Source organism: Sus scrofa, chromosome 1, assembly GCF_054392235.1.
Source record: "Sus scrofa isolate SSC_HxYL_T2T_F1_AM1 chromosome 1, Sscrofa_HxYL_maternal_Yorkshire_Landrace_v2.0, whole genome shotgun sequence".
Classification (NCBI taxonomy): domain Eukaryota; kingdom Metazoa; phylum Chordata; class Mammalia; order Artiodactyla; family Suidae; genus Sus; species Sus scrofa.
This window is the reverse complement of record NC_139383.1, coordinates 131,723,378-131,744,727: the sequence shown is the minus strand read 5'-3', so window position 1 is coordinate 131,744,727 and position 21,350 is coordinate 131,723,378. Positions and strand designations below refer to the sequence as shown.

At 39.6% G+C, this 21,350-nt stretch overlaps 1 protein-coding gene across 34 annotated transcripts in view; it reads left to right on the top strand.

The window, feature by feature from the left end:
• GALK2 (galactokinase 2) overlaps positions 1-21,350 on the top strand; it is a 254,112-nt gene that overhangs the window by 133,482 nt on the left and 99,280 nt on the right. For all 34 annotated transcript variants that reach the window (XR_014811515.1, XM_084970528.1, XM_084970518.1 and 31 more), the window contains one exon: positions 17,748-17,949. Coding sequence is in view for 33 of the 34 variants with exons in the window: in XM_084970528.1 (XP_084826654.1) it covers positions 17,748-17,949 (202 nt within the window). In the remaining variant the exon portion in view is untranslated. The remainder of the gene's footprint in view (positions 1-17,747; positions 17,950-21,350) is intronic.

The window sequence follows — 21,350 nt, the reverse complement described above, 5'->3', positions numbered from 1 at the left end:
TCACTAGTTTGTTGTATCTTTTAGATTTCACATATAAGTGGGATCATATAGTATTTGTCTTTCTCTGTCTGACTTATTTGACTTACCATAATGCCAAGGCCATCCATGTTGCTGCAAAATGGCAAAATTTCATTATTTTGTATGGCAAATAGTACTTTATTTTATATATAAACACATATGTATATGTATATATGTGTGTATGTGTATATATATATATATATGTATATGTATATATCTGTATATCTGTAGATATACCCCATGTCTTCTTTATCCATCCATATATTGTTTCCATGTCTTGGCAATTGTAAATAATGCTGCCAAGTACATTGGGGTACATATGTCTCTTTAAATTAGTGTTTTTGTTTGTTTGTTTTTTTGATATATACCCAGGGGTGGAATTGCTTGGTCATATGGTAGTTCTATTTTGGTTTTTTGAGAAACCTCCCCAATGTTTTCCACAATGGCTGCACCAGTTTACATTTCTACCAACAGTGTACAAGGGTTCCTCTTTCTCCACAACCTTGCCAACATTTGCTCTGTCTTCTTTTTTGATGATAGCCATTCTGACCAGTGTGAGATGATATTTCATTGTAGTTTTGATTAGCAATGTTGAGCATCTTTTCATGTGCCTGTTGGCCACCTGTATTTCCTCTTTGGAAAAATTAGAAATTAACCACATGAAATATCAGTGGATTGTCACTCATACAGTAGGTTTCTAGATGAAAACATGACTGGGCACCACTCTACCTTTGGATCAGAGACATTGCATGTTTTTTTTTTTTAAGTTTGAGGAAGATGATTTCTCATAGTGTCTTTAAGAGGGGATTGGGTGGAGAGACCACAAGAATGAACACCCTTCAGTCCATTAGCCCTCTTTAGTGTTGTGAAGCCTTTCTTCTTTCAAGGACCACTGATGGAACAGAAAAAGACTAGGGACCACCTGCATAGGAGAGCAATATGTTTGTCTTTTAATGGGAAACTGTAAAATGTTCCAAGAACAAAGGGTATAAAATTCTACTCAATTAACACAAGAAATAACAAGATACCTGCTTCATTTCTGTATTTTAGACCTATGGAGGAAAGAGGACAGAGAGATGAAGATGAATAGGGAAAGAGTCATATGGACAAAAAATAGAGAAAAATTGAGTCTGATAAGGAGGAGAGACTGATGTGCACACTCTACTTGTTTATGGAGAAGCACATAAAACAGAGAAAGCAAAAGCAGACTCACGCCCATGTGCATTCACTTCTCACCTTGGTCTCCAGAGAGCTGCATAAACACATTTGCAATCAGGGGCTTCTGTGAAATAGTGACATCCTCATTTATTTTTTTCAGGATATCACAGTTATACTGTAAGCATCTTGAGAGGGCACATCTCATTAGATGTTTGTGAAATTGAAATACTTTTACTTTCCCTGATACTACCCTGCATTTGGGAAAGTCCAGGTGTGGTGAGGTATGTTGTCTTCAATACTTACTTTGAGGATATTAAGAAGAGGGCCACGTTTAACACAAGCCAGAGCTCCCTCACTCCCATTCCCCCAACCCCATCCAGTGCCCAGGTCATCTTCCTTGTCTGCTCCAGTACATACCAGTCAAAAGCAAACTGTGGGCAGCATTCTGTGTAATCTCTTTGGGTCCATTTGCATGGCACAACACAGCTTCTCACTTGCTTCAACTATTGCTGTAATTTGGTAACTACTACTTTTTGATCATATTGGCAAATAAGTGAATAATATAAGAAAATTGAAGCAAATTTTTATTCCTTTATTTAACAAATATGAAGTTGCAGGCAACTATTCAAGCCCTGCTCTAGGGACTATGTATTAGCAATCAGTAAGGCCAGCATAGTCTTCATTTATTTTTCAGATAAGCACTGATTACTCCTTTGCTTCTTCTTCATCTTTTTTGTCCCCTTACATTAACCTCCCCACCCCCCCATAATTCTATTAATAGGAGAAAGCAAAGACAGGAACTCATTCCCTGTTAAAATACCAGGACATCCAGCTCTAGGCAAGTGTGACCATTATTTTCCATAGTCCTTCACTCAGCTCTTCAGTGACCAAAACTCTCTCCCAATTCCCTGAGCTCCTTTTCAAATGACTTGAGATTGTCTGCTCCTTTTACTTTTTCCAAAAACAAAGTTTCAGGGCAGTTCTGGGAAGTTAATGGGAAAGTAGTTTCTTTAGGAAAGAGAGATGAACATAAAAATACAGCTTATCCAGCAAGCAGCCTCAGGTTCTTCCTTTGCTGATGGAGTGGGAGCTGGAAGATGACACTTATTGAGAACCTGCTATATTCAAGACACTCTATTAGAGTGGGCTATAAAGATAAAGAGCACGGTCTTTGTCCTTCTAAAGCAGTGTGTGATAATTATGATGAGAAGGGAATACACAGTAACTGGTGACTGGAATGTCCTGGGAGAGCTTCATGGAAGAGGTGGCATTTGTGCTGACACTGAAGGATATCTGGGAATTGTAGAACTAGTCTGGGTAGGATACTGATGCTGGGCCTCCACTCTCAGACAGGCAGTAATGGAGTGCGGCATCTCAAGCAGGGGTGGCACCAATGCCCCACAAGAGGTCTGAGAGGAACCAGCACATTCAGAGCACTCCCTGCGTCCTGCTGGATTGGAATGTGTTGGCCCTCATTTCTTAGACAATGGAGAAATAATGCAGTGTTTGATGCAATGGACTTTTGAGGAACCCCACAATCACAATGGTGTTTGGGGATATTTATTATGGCAGTAGTATACAGGTTGATAAGAGGTGAGTGGGAGCATGGTTAGAAGGTAGAGCAGTTGTTCAGACCTGGGAGGACAAGAATCCGAACTAGGAATACAGAGTATGGAATGAAAAGGAAAGGAGCGATGGACTCTATCTTGTCATTTGAATGGTCCTGGAGTTAACAAGAGCTCACTATAGATGGCTGGAGAGTAGAATGCAGGTGATGGTGACTATGGCAGAGTGAAGCAAAGGCTTCAACTTGAGAGGAGTAGCATTTATTATGACCCAGGCAATACCATTCTTACTTCTCCTGGAAATCTGAGAAAGGGAAGCTATAAACATGTGGGGTGCTGTTACTGTCTGTGGACAGGAGGATATTATGCTGTGGATTTGAAAATATTCATAAGTGCCTCCTGGAATGTATTTTTCCATGGGTTAATGTGGTTTGTGTTGAAAGTGCATATATATTTTTTTCTTCAGTGGCTTTGCTTTTAAAAACAGGTAGTTAAAGATTTTTTTCCTCTCAAATGTAAAATGTTAATTTAATTTAGTCTTTGCAGCATGGGAATGGGATATTAATGTGGCTGAAAACAGCAGTTTATTTTTTGTGGGTTTGACCATTTCAGAAATGTCACATTTATGAAAAATATTATTACTAGGAAAATAAATTCAAAAACCGCAGTCCGACTTCAATGAAGATTGTATACTGTTTTTCCATTCTACTGCTTAAATCCTCAGAAGATTCTATGCCTCAGAGCCGGGACTTATTATAATTTTGCTGCGTAGGAAAACAGAGGGCTCTGGAGTGGATTCTGAAGTGGTTTCCCCATCCACCTCTGGATCATTGTTCTTGGAAACCAACTCTTCGTTTAGCCCAGTGGAGCTTTGTATTTGGAGAGGAATTGGCCAGTAGCGTGCAGCTCCACGATTGTGCAAAGACAGCTAAAACCACAACTGCTTTTGGCCCCTCACCCAAACAGTGGGAAAGTATTCTGGGATATGAGAGTCTCAGAAAGATTAATTATACACTTAGATGATAAAGATTTCCAGTTCTCTCAGACCGGCATATTTATTTATTTTGTTTTGATTAATTATCTCGAGATGAAGTCTTTATCTAAATTAAGTCTGATTCCCAAAATATTTATCACTTTTTAGCTTGAAAACCAATGCTCTGTGTTCTTCCATCGCTACACAATCCTCACGCAGTTTGGCCCTGAGAGGCTTTATGCAGAACCATAAAGAGAATGTGTGAGCGGATGGTCCAGCTCTACTTTGCACTCCTCAGACCCACCTGGAGGACAGACTTGGATGGTCAGGGGGCGGGGGCCACTTTTTAAGAAGGCCACATACAGACTAACGTGTAATCAGTGAAGGAGATTTGGAATCCAGTCTTGTGAGGGAAGCTGGGTGCTTGGTCTGGAGAGAAGATGTAAATGCTCACAGAGCTATTTCACTGCTGCTGGGGCAGATGCCATGTTTAACTACCTGCCAGCCAGGCTCCTTTCCTGGAGAAAGCTGCTGTGTGCACATTGGTGAAGGGGAAGGCCTGGCATAGGAGTATGGTGGAAGCTGATCACTTATCACCTTTGTGTGGACAAGGGTCCACAGTTCAGCCTGGTTCCTGGCACATGCTTATGTCTGGGCGTTTTGAGTCTAGTAAGCACAGCATCTGTTGACAAAGTATCTAGAGTTCAATGTCCTATCCAGACTTAAGGATATGACTGCCCGTTTCCCTTGGCATCTGATCCATTTCCACCTGGTTTCTTGAATTCTGATAGAGAATAGGAATATGTAGTCCTAATAGATTATGTGACCTTCCTAATACCTTTAAATAAAAAAAAATTTAAGTGAGTTCAAGTAGGTTTTTGTTGTTTAAAAACAATAATCCTGACTTGATAATTGCCAAAGACCAGTAATGTTTTCTTATTTATAACTGGAATTCTTAACCTGAATCCAAGGATAGTTTTAGGGAATCTGTGTGTATATTGTATTATGTGTAGAATTTCAGATATTTATGTACTCAGATGGGGGAGAAGGTCCACAGCTTTTAATTGATTCTCAAAAGGCTCTACATCCCTAAATAGCCCAGAACTGCTCTTGTACAGGATACAATGTAAATACCTTACTTAGTGTAACGTATAAAGCCCTTATGATCTGACCTCTGCCTACTCCTTCCATTTTCTGGTCCACTGTGTTTCTTGTTGCTTAGGTTCTTCATCCTCATTCTACACTGTAATCACATCAAAGCACCATGGATTCTCTAAAAGCAGCACCTCCGAGTTTTTAATTTTCATGTTTTTGCTCATGAAGTTCCTTGGGCCTTAAATTCCCATTCCTTTTCTTTGCTTCTTACCTTACTTTTTATTTGGTTTGCTGAACACCATGCCTGGCTGGCTCCACCTTTTCATGGGAGGACTGTGAAGGTCACTGAATGGTCAGGCCCCTCAAGATGCCTGTGTTCTCTTGCTCTCTGTGTATCCCCCACCCAGCCAGTGCCTGTTTCACCTACACCTTCCTATGTACTTGCTCCATGCCCCAGCTAGTGATGGCTTATCAGAGGGGCGGTGTCTCTTGCTGGCTTTCCTGGTGGTAACTAATGGGCCAACCTCATGTAATTACCCCTATAACTGGCACTCTCTACCCCCACCCCCAACCCAGGAATGGAGACTGCTACCATGTCCTGCCTGCCATCACATGGTGGCGTGTCTCTCCAGGACCTTGCTTCAGAGGTGAAAGCTTCCCCATCCGTTAAAGCATTCCCATTCCCATCTCGGTTGCAGACCCTGGACTCCTTTGGTCGTGAAGCTGGGCAAGCACAGGGCCTTGTAGGCCTGCTGCGGGCAGCCCAACAGTCATAATCACTGTTCCCCATTCCCTTGGCCCCCTTGATTTCAGCAGTGGCAGCATTCCCTGTCAAGATAGCAGCTGGTGTGGATGTCTCTCTGCTGTCCTGGGCACTCTCCAAAGTCAGCAGAGGTAGCTGTGCTGTCCAGGCACATCTTTGAGAAGTGAAGCCCTTTGGGGGCAGCAATGAGAGTATCTATGGATAAATGCCCCAGCCTTCCTATCCACAGGTGGGCCAAGTCTGGGGCACATTCTACCTGGTTCTTCAGAGAGACCCCCAAGCAATTGGACAGTGGTTGTTCACATTGGTGACCTGCTCATTAAGCTCCTTTTATTTATTGGCTTTTCTTTCCTCTCTCACTCCTCCTGCTTCCTGGATTTTTACTACCTGCACCCAAGTCTTTGTCTCAGGCTCCATTTTTGGATTAACCCAGATCAGGACACCCTTTTGATTTTCTGCCTCTACTTTAGCTGTAAGGAGCTGCCTTACCATCTGTTGCCCTTTATTGTTCATACCTAACAATTTCTCTCTAGTGGACTATTACTTCTTTTTATTAAACACTTTATTTCATTTTTTATTGTGATAAGGATAATTGCTATGAAAACTGTCATCTTAACAAATGTTTAGTGTACAGTACTTTATTGTTGACTATAGGTAAATGTTGTATTGCAGACCTCTAGAGCTCATGCATCTTATTGAGCTGAAACTTTTGGTCTGTTGATTAATAACTCTCCACTTTTCCCTCCACTAGTCTCTAATAACCACCATTTCGTTTGATTTTATGAATTTGATGATTCTAGCTACCTCATAGAGATAGAATTATGTAGTACTTGTCTTCTTGTGTCTGGCCTATTTCACCTAGCATGATGTCTTCAAGAGGTCCATTCATATTGTTGCATACTGCAGAATTTCTTTCATTTTAAAATTAAATAATATTATATATATAATCTGAAAATCCATTCATCTATCAGTAGACATTTAGTTTTCTTCCACAGACTAGCTATTGTGAATAGGACTACAGTGAACACGTAAGTGCATTAACTCTCTTGAGATCCTGAATTCAGTTCTTTTGGATATATATCCAGAAATGCGACTGCTGGATCATATGGTAGTTCTATTTTTAATTTTTTGAGGAACCTTTGTATTGTTTTCCATACAGGCTGCACCATTTTTTTTTTTTTTGGTCTTTTTTTTTTTCTTTTTGTTTTTAGGGCTGTACCTGCGACATATAGAGGTTCCCAGGCTAGGGGTGGAATTGGAGCTGTAGCTGCTAGCCTACACCACAGCCACAGCAACACGGGATCTAAGCTGCATCTGTGACCTATATCACAGCTCACTGCAACACCGGATCCTTAACCCACTGAGCAAGGCCAGGGATCGAACCCACATCCTCATGGATATGAGTAGGGCTTGTTATCACTGAGCCACAATGGGAACATCCCAGGCTGCACCATTCTCTGTTTCCACCAACACTGCACAGGGGTTCCAGTTTCTCAACATCCTCACTAACACTTTGTGTCTTTCATTAGACTATTACTTCTTAAGAGTAAAGAGCTTATCTTATTCATTGTTCCCTCAGTATTAAAACTGGCACATAGGAGTTCCCATTGTAGTTCAGTAGTAACAAAACCAACTAGTATCCATGAGGATGCGGGTTTGATCCCTGGCCTCACTCAGTGTGTCAAGGATCCAGCACTGCCGTGAGCTGTGGTATATGTCACAGATGTGGCTTGGATCTGGCTTTGCTGTGGCTATGCTGCGGGTGCGGCCCTAAAAAGACAAAAAGTTGGCACAAAGTGGATTCTTATCCATGTGTAAGAATGAAAGTTTTCTTCAGATCTCTCAAGGGCTGTCTTGTGTTTACATATGTCTGGGGAGAAGAACTAAGACCAAAGAGTAGAAGTTACAAGAAGATGGACATTTGTTCAATATGGAACTATCAGTGCACCCCAGGGAGGTGACATTCATTAGTAACAGTAACAGTGGTTCATTATGACATGATGACTCACTGGTTTGTCCACTCCTCCCTCTCTTAGCCAAGAATTCCTGTAATAGAGAGTTTCATGGAAAAAGAATTCCCTCTGCCCCACATGCCTACAGGGACTAGGTAGACATGTAAACTAGTGAGGCAGTCCAGGCATTAGATAATTGGGAATGGTGGGAACTGTGTGGTAATAAAGCATGCATGCCCTGTCTACATGGCTCCAGCCAACAGCTGTTGTGCAAGAATGTAGGTTCAGTGCTGCCAGACCTTTTGGTTTTTCAAGGGAAAGCAGAAATCCAGATTCTTATGTAAACTTTCCCAATTAAAAACAACAACAACAACAACAGTATATGAGTCAAGAGAGAATCACTGATTTGGAGATGGACCATGGGTTGTTAGTTTGCAAGCTTTGTGTAATGTATGTAGCAGAGAATGTTAAAGCCTCAGATGTGAGGACAGCCTCCTTAAGAGGGTGCCACAGGATCTAATCAGCTTGCCCCTTTGACCCTTAAATACCCTCCGCCTATTGCCAGCTTGGGCCTTTCGCCATCCCATTCTTACAGCAAAGAAGCTCTATAGCTCAGGCACTACTCCTATGACACTTCCCACTACTCTTTCCCCCCCACCAGTCCTGTCTTCTTGGTGCACCTCTAGCATTTCCAGCAGTTGGATATCGGCTGTGGTTGGTCACTGTCCAGTGGTCTCAGTGTTTGTCTTATTTGTGTGACTGAGTTGTAAGTTCCTCATAGCAGGGGCGTCTATTTCATGTCTTTCCTGTTATTTGGAGCATGGTGTGGGGCACCCGGCCAATACTCAATAAGAACCATTTGGTTGACTGTCACTGGATGGTCATCTTGCTCAGTGCTTCTGGCATCACTTTTAGTAGAAGATGAGGTAATAGAGAGGAGGCTACCAGTTCTCCAGTGCAGAATTTAAAATTAAATCAGTGAGGCTCTTTCAGAGATTGATAACATGTCCTCCATTTACTGCTAACCTGCTGTTCTCAGAGCTTTTATGAAGAAAACAGTGCCCAGTGTGTTTGTTATATCAGGCTTTTTTCTCATCCTTTCCCACCAGAGATATAAGAAGATGAACAATTGTTTGTGCCCTGGTTTATGTTCCTTGATTAGAGATGGCCTCTGATCATAAGCTACGTAGCCATCTTTTTAAGGTAGAAGTGTTAGGCATATTTTGTTACAAAGATTGTCTAAAAGAAAAATAAACCTTTTATTTTAACTGGTTATGATGATCTATTTTCTATTCTTTTCATTTGAAACACATTTTGCTTGTTTTAGGAATCTGTTGTTTTCCACGTCTGTGAGACAAAGTACAGTATAAATAATTCTCACCAACCCATCTGTGATAATGAGTTTAGGTATACTTTGGATACTGGATACTAATTATCTCCAAATTGCCTTATAGAAGAATTTCCCCACTTTTTGGTGAAGGTGCTAGTAAGCAATAATTGCCAAAATAGTAGGCCTCCTCTATATTCCCTATTGCATTTCTCCCACAATTGTTTGTTTTTCCAAGTTTTGGTGCAGTTTTGTACAAAGACCAGGAACCAAACCATTCTTTTAAGAAATATTTATTGAGCCCCTACTGTGGTGCCAGACACTGTTTTAGCTTCTGAAGATCTAAAAGTGAAGACATTAGACAAGTCCTTTGCTTTCTCGAAGCTGACCTTCTTGTGGCAAGAGATAACCACATACCATTGAACAAATGAACACACAAGAAAATTAGATAGTGATTGGGAGAGTAAGTAAAATAGTCTTGGGAGAATAAAATAGGATGGAAAGAATGTGCATGTGAAGGAGTTACTCTAGATTGGAGTTGAGGGAAGGTCTTCTTGAAGCTGTGCCATCTGAGACATGAATGACAAGGAGTCCTGTCAAGCTCAGTGGGAAAAACATTCCAGGCCAGCGAAAGCCACTGCAGTGTGCCCGAGGCAGGAGCCCATGTAGTGCACTAGAGGCTCAAAGTCAGGGGGAAAGGAAAGTTTAGAGCTAGAAAACAGATTATTCTTCAAGTGAATTTATTCTATAACTATTAGAGTTTAAATGTATATGGCCACGATCATTTAGCTCTCAGAATTTCTGTCACAATTTTAGGATTCAGTAATTACCTAAGATTCACACAGGAGAAAGTCATTGTTTCAAAATCCATGTTATATATCCTGCTTTGAAGCCTCAGATTTCCAATGGATGGACTAGGACACCAGTAGTATTTTAGGAAAATGGCATCTGGCTTAATATTCTTAAACTGAATTTGCTTTGGAAGTAGTCATGAGGCAATGAATGTAGTAAGAAACAAGTTCCTTCATCCTTTAATATAATAATTGTTCTCGAGGATTATAAGAGCTTAAAGACAGATGGAGTATCCAGTTTTAAAAAAGTTAACTGGACAGGGAAGAAAGCTGTTAAGGACAAAGCTTCAGATTTTCTTGGAATTTTTAGTATCTACACCACAGAGACCTGGGTTGCCAGCACAAAACAAGCCAGAACCCTGGATTCAGAAAGCATTTGTGATATCCAGCCAACACACAACTGCTTTCCCTCCCAAAGGGTGGTCTCCAAATATGTTGTAGCCTTTGGCAAGATTTTTATATCACAATGGAAAACAGATGCCCTTTCTGCCCTTTCCTTTGTTGTCTGAGTTACTACCGTTCATGGGGAGTGAGCCAGAGCAATCTCTCACGAACCTTCAGAATGCCCAGGAAAAGGTCCCATTAGACATTCCTGTCCCAACCTCTTGCTGTGAAACATTCTGCATTAGAGAGCAGACACAAGGAGGACCCAGGTTTGTAAGGTTCTGGTCATCAGCCTGATGCCTCCTGGATACAACTTGTCACAACCGGATAACTCTTTCTGGATAATTTCTATTTGAAAATATTTAATCCTAAAGGACTATGTAATCCTAAACATAAACCAAAGCATATTCTCACTAATGGACTATATTGAATTTTATTATAAGATATGGCCTTAAACATGTGCATATATTTTTAAAAATTTACTTTTATTTTTTATTTTTTATTTTTTAATGATTTTTATTTTTTTCATTATAGTTGGTTTACAGTGTTCTCTTAATTTTCTACGGTACACCAAAGTAACTCAGTCACACATATTTATATACATTCTTTTTTTTTTTTTTTTGCTATTTCTTTGGGCCGCTCCTGCGGCATATGGAGGTTCCCAGGCTAGGGGTCGAATCGGAGCTGTAGCTGCCAGCCTACGCCAGAGCCACAGCAACGCAGGATCCGAGCTGCGTCTGCAACCTACACCACAGCTCACGGCAATGCCGGATCGTTAACCCACTGAGCAAGGGCAGGGACCGAACCCGCAACCTCATGGTTCCTAGTGGGATTTGTTAACCACTGCGCCACGACGGGAACTCCTATATACATTCTTTTTCTAACATTATCCTCCATCATGTTCCATCACAAGTGACTAGATACAGTTCCCTGTGCTATATAGCAGGATCTCATTGCTTATCCACTCCAAACGCAATAGTTTGCATCGTAATAACCCCAAATTCCCAGTCCATCCCATTCCCTCCCCCTCCCCTTGGCAACCACAAGTCTGTTCTCCAAGTCCATGAGTTTCTTTTCTGTGGAAAGATTCATTGGTGCCATATATTAGATTCTAGAAATAAGTGATATCATATGGTATTTGTCTTTCTCTTTCTAACTTCACTTAGTTTCTAGTTCCATCCACATTGCTGCAAATGACATTATATCATTCCTTTTAATGGTTGAGTAGTATTCCATTGTATACATGTACCACATCTTCTTAATCCATTCATCTGTCAATGGACATTTAGGTTGTTTCCATGTCTTGGCTATTGTGAATAGTGCTGCAGTGAACACATGAGAGCATGTAATTTTTCAAGAAAAGTTTTGTCCAGATATATGCCCAAGAGTGGGATTGCTGCATCATATGGTAGTTCTATGCTTAGTTTTCTGAGGAACCTCAATACTATTTTACATAGTGGTTGTACCAGCTTACATTCCCACCAACAGTGCAGGATGATACCCTTTTCTCCACACCCCTCTAGCATTTGTTATTTGCTGACTTGTTAATGATGGCCATTCTGTCAGGTGTGAGGTGGTACCTCATAGTAGTTTTGATTTGAGTTTCTCTAATAATAAGTGATATTGAGCATTTTTTTCATGTACCTGTGGGCCATCTGTAAATATTCTTTGAAGAAATGTCTATTCAGGTCTTTTGCCCATTTTTCAATTGGGTTGTTTTTTTTTTTTTTTTTTTTTTTTTTTGCTGTTGAATTGTATGAGTTGTTTGTATATTTTAGAGACTAAGCCCTTTTCAGTTGTATCATTTGAAACTATTCTCTCCCATTCCGTAGGTTGTTTTTTTTTTTTTTTTAATGAAGTATAGTTGATTTACAATGTTGTGTTAGTTTTGGATGTACAGCAAAGTGATTCAATCTGCATATACATACATCTGTTTTTTTCAGATTCTTTCCCCATATAGGTTATTATAGAATATTGAGTAAAGTTCCCTGTGCTATATAGTAGTTTCTTGATTATCTATTTTTATGTTTATGTTAATCCTAAATTCCTAATTTACACCCCTCTGATATCTTTCCCCTTTGGTAAATATAAATTTGTTTTTGTGGGCTGTGAGTCTGTTTCTATTTATAAATAGGTTCATTTGTATCATTTTTTTTTTTTTTTTTAGATTCCACATACAAGTGATATCACATGATATTTGTCTTTCTTTGAGTTACTTTACTTTGTATGATAACCTCTAGGTCCATCCGTGTTGCTGCTGACTCCCTACCTCCCCAGGACCCGCAGGTAGGTCTGAATCAGCCTCCTGTGGAGTTGCTGCTTTGTCCTGGATCCCAGTGCACATGAAACCTTATATGCACCATCCGGGAGTAGAGTCTCTGTTTTCCCGAGGCCTTTAAGGCTCCTGCATTCAAGCCCTGCTGGCCTTCAAAGCCACGGGCTCTGCAGGCTCCTCCTCCTAATGCCAGACCCTCAGCCTGGGGAGCCTGACGTGGGGCTCAGAACTCTCATTCCCACAGGAGAACCTCTGCAATATAATGATTTTCCAGTTTGTGGGTCACGTATCTAGCATGTACAGTATTTGACTATATCACAAAAGCACCCCTCCTACTTTCTGGCTGTGACTTCTTCTTTGTCCTTAGATGTAAAATATTTCTTTTGCAGTAGGTTCAAGTCTTTTTTTTTCAATAGTTGTTCAGCAGTTAGTTGTGATTTTGGTGTTTTCCTGAAAGGAAGTGAGCTCAAGTCCTTCTACTCAGCCATCTTGTCCCTAATTTTGAGTTTATGTTTTATGTATATGACATTGAGAATCCATAGTATCAAAAAAATCACTATGAATTCTTGATCAAAAGAGATTTATTAGACACAGTGACTGAATATAATGTGTGGATATAATTTGGATCCTGTTGAAAACTGAAATTTAAACAAGTGGGAAAATTTAAATATGAACCGAATATGAGATGATATTAAGGGATCACTGGTAATTTTCTTAGATGTAACAATGATATGGATGTTATGTGAGAAAATATCCTTATTTTATAGAGATGCACACTAAAATATGGAGGGAGTAAATGCCACATCTATAATTTATCTTGAAACATTGTAGCAAAAGGCAAAAAGTTAATAATTGTTCCATCTAGGTGATGGGCTTGTGGAGTTTACTGTTGTATTTTCTCTACTGTCCTTGAATTTAATAATTCAATGTTTAAAAAAGCCTTTGCAAATTGAAGCATAGTACAGTGATTTGTCAGCTAATACTATTTTATGATCTTAGTGGATGTTGCTTTATTGTGCCTTTTGTGCTTAAATATCAGTGGACTTGGAAAAGAGATGATTTTTTTTCATAAATGGGACAATACAGTAAAAATGAACCAATAGTCTCCCCTTACTTCCCTCCTCCCTCCATGCTCTGATTTTGTAACTTCGCTATGATTAAGAGATATGAATTAGTTCAAAAGAAAATGCAAAATAAATGGGATCCTAAAGCTAGTATTTTAAATATTTTGTTTCAACCTCAATTTAAAAAAAAAGAAAAATCTTAAACTAGAGTCACCAAAGTCATTTTCCTTCCTTTCAGAATGTGTATTCTATAACCTGGGTTGTATTAACGTATATAAGATTATTGGCACTGCCTTATGTGCGTACATGCCAATCCATGGCCCCTCTTTTCCCTTCTCTGTTCAGAGATTTTGAGGAGAAGTTCTTATTAAATATACCCATGCTGTTTCTCCAGACAGTGTTTTTTGCTGAGGGTATGTACCAATATTGGGTATTGGTAAGACTTTTTATTTTATATATATTTTTTTACTTTGGGATATTTTGATTCCCAGACTCTAAAGTAAATCATACCCTAATTTCCACTGAGTTTGTCGATGGAAATAACAAATTCACATTGCAATGTGTTCTGACTCAAATGACCTGTCTACTGATGGAACAAAACATGTTGTTGTATTTTTATTGTCACTTACAATTAACTTGTAAATTCTCAATCTCTCTCTCTCTCTCTCTCTCTTTTTCTCATCTATACTGATGTCAGTAGTTGCAGATTCAGTACCAAGGAGAATCTTGACCCCTTTCCTCAGCCTCAATATTTTTAATAAGCTGTGAATACTGGCACCTCACTTTTTTTTTTTTTTTTTTAAGCAGTAATGCCTGATTGGAGGTTTCTTGATTTTGAACTAGGGTTAAAAACAGAGTCCTAATCATATCCTCATCAACAGTGAACAGCCCTGGAGCAACTGTCACGTAGCGAACTGGTGAAGGCACTGTGGGATGAATGGTTTAGAGTACGGAATGCATGGTACCATAAGACCTCATTTCTGTCTTCAGCAGTTGACAAACTTGGCAGAGATAAGAGAGACAGTTCTTATGAAAAGTATATGATAAGCACAAATGAGTGTCATGGACTGTAAGTGTGGTATAAATTCAGAGTCAAGAGATTGTTTCCATCTAGGTCCATCATGACTCCATGGGGCATGTAAAATTTAGAAGGAAGCTTCAGAAACAGGTAAAATTTTGTCAAGGAGAGAATAGGCAAGAAACTATTTCTGTATGGACTCATGACTTTACCCAGGATCAAGGAATGTTTGGGTAACTTCAAAGAGGCCAGTTTGGCTGAAGGGAAGAGTTCCTCTTGGGACTGAGCATATTGACTGCATGAACTTGGAGTGTGGCAAACACTGAGGAAGCAGTAAAGGTTCGGGGTAGTAACATGAGTAAAGCTGCATGTTAGGAGCTCAGTCTGACAGTGCCAACCTCAAAGTGGGTTGCAGGGAGGAGAGATTAAGACAGGAATGCCATTTGCTGTACAGCAGAAATTGATAGGACATTGTAAATAAACTATAATAAAAATCTTTTTAAAAAAAAGTCAGGAATACCAATTTGGAGGTCACTGCAGGGTAGTTCAAGTAGGAAAGGGAATAAAAGTATAAATTTGGGTTATGACAGTTGGGATTAGGGAGGGATGATTATAAAACACATTGTGAAAGATGAAGCAATTAGATTTGATGACTAAATTTAGGTCCTCTTCTAAAGAGAATAGGAAAATTCACATGAATTTGCACCATTTCATTGATTCAAGCTGTTAACTGTGAGTTTAATATACCTAATATGACTTGAGAACCTTTGAAAGAAAACTTTTAATTCTTTATTAATTTATAGGAAAGTTAGCCCCACCCTTATAATTACTAAACTTTTACACAAATCCTAAGAATGGCTATTCTCTTCCTCTAACCTCTGCTGACTTTTTATCCATCTCTAAGGGTTAGGAAGATGGTACTGTGGAGGGGAAAAGAAAATATAATCTGAAACTTTAATATAATTTATTGGTTAAAAGCATTTCTGAAAAAATAGTAATAGTCCAGGGGAGAAGAACCTGGATGCAGACCCTGGAGGAGAGTCATGCAGAAAAAGTTTACCTTGAAAGGATATTCCATGTCCTTCAGTGGTAGAACAACACCAGCTCTAGGTGGCTCTGTAATGAGGGAGCCAGGGGAAAAAAATCCTACGACCTTACTCCCATCCCTTCCATCTCTTGCTGATCTTCTCCCTCTCTCCAATCTAGAGGCAAGGGGACCCACTGGTATAATCCACCAAGGTCAGCCTCTGGGGCAGAGAGTGGGGTAGAGAAGAGCAGAGACTAGAACTGAGAAGCAGAAGGTAATGGTGACAGTTATCTTCTTCCCAAAACATAACAATATGAGGGGAATGCTTGGAGGAAGTTCTTTATATTATCATAAATTGTTAGGGCTAGAAAGATCCTGGGAAATAATTTTCAATCTCATTTTGGAGATGAAGAAAATGAGATGCTACATAGAAGTAGCAACTTGGTACAGCTAGTTTTCACATAGCTGAGAAGAAATGACAGACCTTTGGATTCTCAACCCAGGCTCTTTCCATCAGGCCAGGCGGCTTCCATATATTTTCTAAAATTTTCCCAAACCCACTGTACCAGCTCAGCCACTGCTCAACATGGGTGAGAATGGAGAGGAGGGCTCAGTTGTTATTCAAGGGATTGTATGAGTGCTATAGACACAGCCTTTGCAATAGGACATGGTTTCTATAACTGAAATTTGAGTCACTGTAGATAATTTGGAAGGTGCAGAAATGTATCAAAGAGAAAATAAAATCACCCATAATATACTACAGAGATGATGACTATTAGCATTTTGGTGCTTTCTCTTAAAACTTCTAAAAATTAAAATATGCACGGATAGTTTTATATCTTTTTTTAATAATGAACAATTTTCCACATAGTTCATTATCTAAAAATCTGAGTTTTACTAGCAGTAATATTTTCTTTTTTTTCTTTTTTTGGTTATTATTGTTTAATAGTTATTTCCCAAATATAATTTTTTTCTACTGTACAGCATGGTGACCCAGTTACACATACATGTACACATTCTATTTTTGCACATTATCATGCTCCATCATAAGTGACTAGACATAGTTCCCAGGGTTACACAGCAGGATCTCATTGCTAATCTATTCCAAAGGCAATAGTTTGTATCTCTTAACCCCAAGCTCCCCAACCAACCCACTCCCTCCCTCTCCCCCTTGGCAACCATAAGTCTATTCTCCAAGTCCATGATTTTCTTTTCTGTGGAAGGGTTCATTTGTGCCTTATGTTAGATTCCAGATATAAGTGATATCATATGGTATTTGTCCTTCTCTTTCTGACTTACTTCACTCAGTATGAGAGTCTCTAGTTCTATCCATGTTGCTGCAAATGACATTATTTTGTTCTTTTTTATGGCTGAGTAGTATTCCATTGTGTATATATACCACATCTTCCTAATCCAATCATCTGTCGATGGACATTTAGGTTGTTTCCATGTCTTGGCTATTGTGAATAGAGCTGTAATGAACATATGGGTGCATGTGTCTTTTTAAAGGAAAGTTTATATTTTTTAATGGATGTAGCATAATTAAAATATTTTGTTATTAGACATTTGAATTCTTATTTTCTGCTCTGATAAATAATGCTACAGTATACATCCACACACATAATTGTGCTTTTTAAATAACACACACATAATACATATATAAGCAACTGTGCTTAGCTCTAGGAAACATTTTTATGAATAGAATTGCTAGCATAAACATTTTTTTTTTTCTGGTGGAACAGTGGAAAGATTGTGGCTCTGGAGTCAGATATCCTAATCTGCTCTGCTTCTGCCACTTCCTGCATGTGTGACCTTAGGCATGTCACTTCACTCTGCTGAGCCTCATTCTCTTACCTCTTAAACAGGGATGGCACTGCCCATCCCCAGTATTGTCATGAGAACTACATGACATAGTGCCTTTAAAGTGCCTGAAACATAGGGCACTTTATACATGTTACCTCTCCCCTCCTGTGGGATGAGTCATGCTCATGGGAGCATGTGTCTGTGTGTGCCAAATGAAATGAAGAAACTATGCTTAAAAGACTGTATTCAGTACCAAAAAAAAAAAAAAAGAAAAAAAGAAAAGATAAAATTGACTTGAAAAGAGACCAATTTAGACTACAGAGAATTCTTTCAGTGAAAGATGGACCTATTTAAAGTCTAAGATACTGATAATAATGACAGAAACGGAAGTTCTCAATAACTCTATACTTACCTTTGCACTGAATTGTCCACTAACTATTTCTTACCTTGTTTGCCATCCCCTTCCTTCCTAAGTGCTCACCTTCAAACTTTACCAACGGGCAAAGCACGTGTACAGCGAGGCTGCGAGAGTGCTCCAGTTTAAGAAGATATGTGAAGAAGCACCTGACGACATGGTCCAGCTGCTGGGGGAGTTGATGAACCAGAGCCATGTGAGCTGCCGAGACATGTATGAGTGTAGTTGCCCTGAGCTGGACCAGCTGGTGGACATCTGTCGGTGAGGCTGAAAGAGAAGCATGGTGTGGGCTGTGGGATGCTACCAAAGAAACTGTTTAAATTAATGAAAAAAAAAAGTAACATTTTTGTAATCTCCTAAGTGAAAGAAAATCTTTTCCCATTGCCCCAAAGAAGGGTTGTCTGTGACTTACAGCTCAACTTGCTCCCTCCTAAAAATATGTAGGATGAAAGACTGGAGACCTGACTCTTGGCTTTATGAGGCTTCAGGTTTGGAGTTAGTTCTTTACAACAATATAAAAAAGACTTTTCCATCTTTGGATGACTAAGTATTTCAGGATGCTTTTCTCAGACACAGATCCTGTTGTTACTTTCTCATGCTATGTTAAGCAATGATTTCCACTACACTATGCTCTACCAGCATCTCGTGTTTGGTGTCCTAAGTTTAGTAGTTTTATTCAAAAGATGTGAGAGAAAGGAAAGAGGACCTCAATTTAAGCCTGATAGATGTGTATTTGGGGAGGGTGCTGAAGGAGTTACTCAGAGTCAGCATTTCCTGCCTTCCAGGTTTAGGTTAGGCAATTCTCCTAACAAGGATTGAAGAAAAGCCCAGTTTATGAATGGTCGGTTGAGACAGCAATATAAAAAGGGAAATTCTTTCACAAAGCCTGAGAAAAACTCCTTTGTAATTGCTAGAGAATGGGGATAATAGAGTAGCATGGTTCCTTTGCCCAGAAGGAACCTCATTGACCTTGGGAGAATTGAAAGGGAAATTGAGAGACCTCTCAAATAGCTAGATATTATTTCTACTGTGAGAAGAACATACAGAACTGTCTGCAATTAGCAATGAAAATATAATTAACCACTTGGTGCCTGTGGTTTGCCTCACTCATTGCCACACTCACAGCCTGAAAAGTTTAAACCAAGTAGCTCCAGTGATCACAGATGGCATGTGTAACCAAGTTGTCTAGAGACTTGAACACAGCCTTGCTGATACTCTCTGCTGGTGTCAGTGTTTGCTCATTAATTGCCAAAAAGCCTTTCAGAGCCTGTTTCATTCTAAGTGCTCTTCTCCGAAAATGTCAAGGGCTCAGTGAATAGAAGGGACAGGTTTTGTTCAGTTCTGGAAATAACAAGAAGTGGAACAATTTGTGCAGAAATCAGGAAGAAGCATCTTTGCTTGGAAGGTAGTGGGGTAATTTGAATCTGACCAGAAAAGCAGGGAAGGGGCATTTGCCAGCCTCCTGGAATTCTCTAATGAACTTTCTTTTTCTGGGATGGTCAACCAGCTTTTGTCTTTATGAAGCTTACATTCTCATAGATAAGCGGGGGAAACAACCAGTAATAATAATGAGTTACAGTGACAAGTATTATGACAAAAACTGGAAGGGATAGAGAGTACTAGGATTGAGTGGGTAATCTTGAGTGGCTGAAGAAGGCCTTTCTGAGGAGGTGATATTTGAGTGGAGACATGAAGGAAGAGGAAAACACCACGTAGATAGGCCCCTAGGTAGGTGCATGACTGTCAAGTGTGAGGAGCAGCAAGAAGATCACTGTGGCAGGAGGGCAGTACAGGAAGGAGCAAGTGGTAGGCAATGAAGTGAGGGAGCAAGTGGAGAGTCAGAGTACTGGGCCCTGCCTGAATAGAGGAGGGAGGCGATGGACATGTGAAATGACAGCACCAGATATGCCTTGAAGGAGGGGTCCAGACACTTGCTGGGTGGGTAAAAGGGAGGAATCAAATGTGACTCCTGGGATTTTGGCCTGAGAAAATTTCCTTGTTTCTATAAAAGCCACATTTTTGGAGGCCAGGCTTCATATTTCTGGGTCAGAATTATCTTCTAGTACCGTGAGATGTGAAAGAAGGAGGAGGCCTTAGAGATCCAAGAAAGGACTAAGAGGTTAAGAGATTTGAACAAGATCATGTAAAGAGTCTGTGGGAAAGCCTAGCTCCCAATCCGATGTTTTTGCCACCTGTTTCTCTCCCCTTGGGTTACACTGAAATGTGATTATATTCCAATGTGAGGTTTTTTTTTTTTTTTTTTTTTTTTTAACCTATTTTACTTTCCCAGCTTTAAAGCTTTAATGCTGGCAGCTTTGACTGTTGAAGCTTGCAGTGTTTGAACATGGAGCAAAGCCATACTGAGCAGGGAAGGTGGTGTGTGGATGAAAACTGGCCTGGAAATTAGGAAAGTTGAGTTCAAGCTCTAACTCTTTTCATTCTGAGTTCTGTCTTTGCACTGTTGTCTTAGTTTATGATCTCCAGTTTTTCTGTTCTAGTAGTCTGTTGGTCTAAGTGTGCATATGTTAGTCCCAAACTCCTAATGTATTCCTCCCCTCTCTCTGTTTCCCCTTTGCTAACCATAAGTTTGTTTTCTATATTTGTGAATGTCTTTCTTTTATGGAGATAAATACATTTAAGCAATATCTTATGATAGTTTTCTTTCTCTGATGTACTTCACTTAGTATGATAATGCCAAGGTTCATCCAGTGGCTGTTTCTGCAAATGGCATTATTTTATTCTTTTTATGGTTGAGCAATATTCCATTGTATACATGTACCACATCTTCTTTATCCATTTATCTGTTGATGGACATCTAGGCTGCTTCCATGTCTTGGCTATTGTAAATAATGCTGCAGTGAACATTAGGGTGCATGTATCTTTTTGAAGTATGGTTTTCTCTGGATATATGCCCAGGACTGGGTTTGCTGGATCATATGGTAGCTTTACCTTTAGGTTTTTAAGAAACCTCCATACTATTTTCCATAGGGGCTGCACTAACTTACATTCCCACCAACAGTGTAAGTTCCTTTTCCCCCCACACCCTCTCCAGCATTTATTATTTGTAGATTTTTTGATGATGGCCATTCTGACCAGTGTGAGGTGATACCTCATTGTAGTTTTGATTTGTATTTCTCTAATAATTAGCAAAGTTGAGCATCTTTTCATGTGCCTGTTGGTCATCTGTATGTCTTCCTTGGAATATCTATTTAGGTATTCTGCCCATTTAAAAATTTTTTTTAATATAAAGCAACAAGAGATGTTTACTTTGTTGGTTGCTTTGTTTGCAAATATATTCTCCCATTGAATAGGTTGTCTTTTTAAAATTTTTTTTTAAAGATTTTAATTTTTTCCACTATACTTGTGTTCTGTCAATTTCTACTGTACAGCAGTGACCCAATCATACATATATATATACATTCTTTTTCTCACATTATCCTCCATCATGTTCCATTACCAGTGACTAGATACAGTTCCCTGTGCTATACAGCAGGATCTCATTGCTTATCCACTCCAAACGCAATAGTTTGCATCTTAATAACCCCAAACTCCCAGTACATCCCACTCCCTCCCCCTTCCCCTTGGCAACCACAAGTCTGTTTTCCAAGTCTATGAGTTTCTTTTCTGTGGAAAGTTTCATTTATGCCATATATTAGATTCCA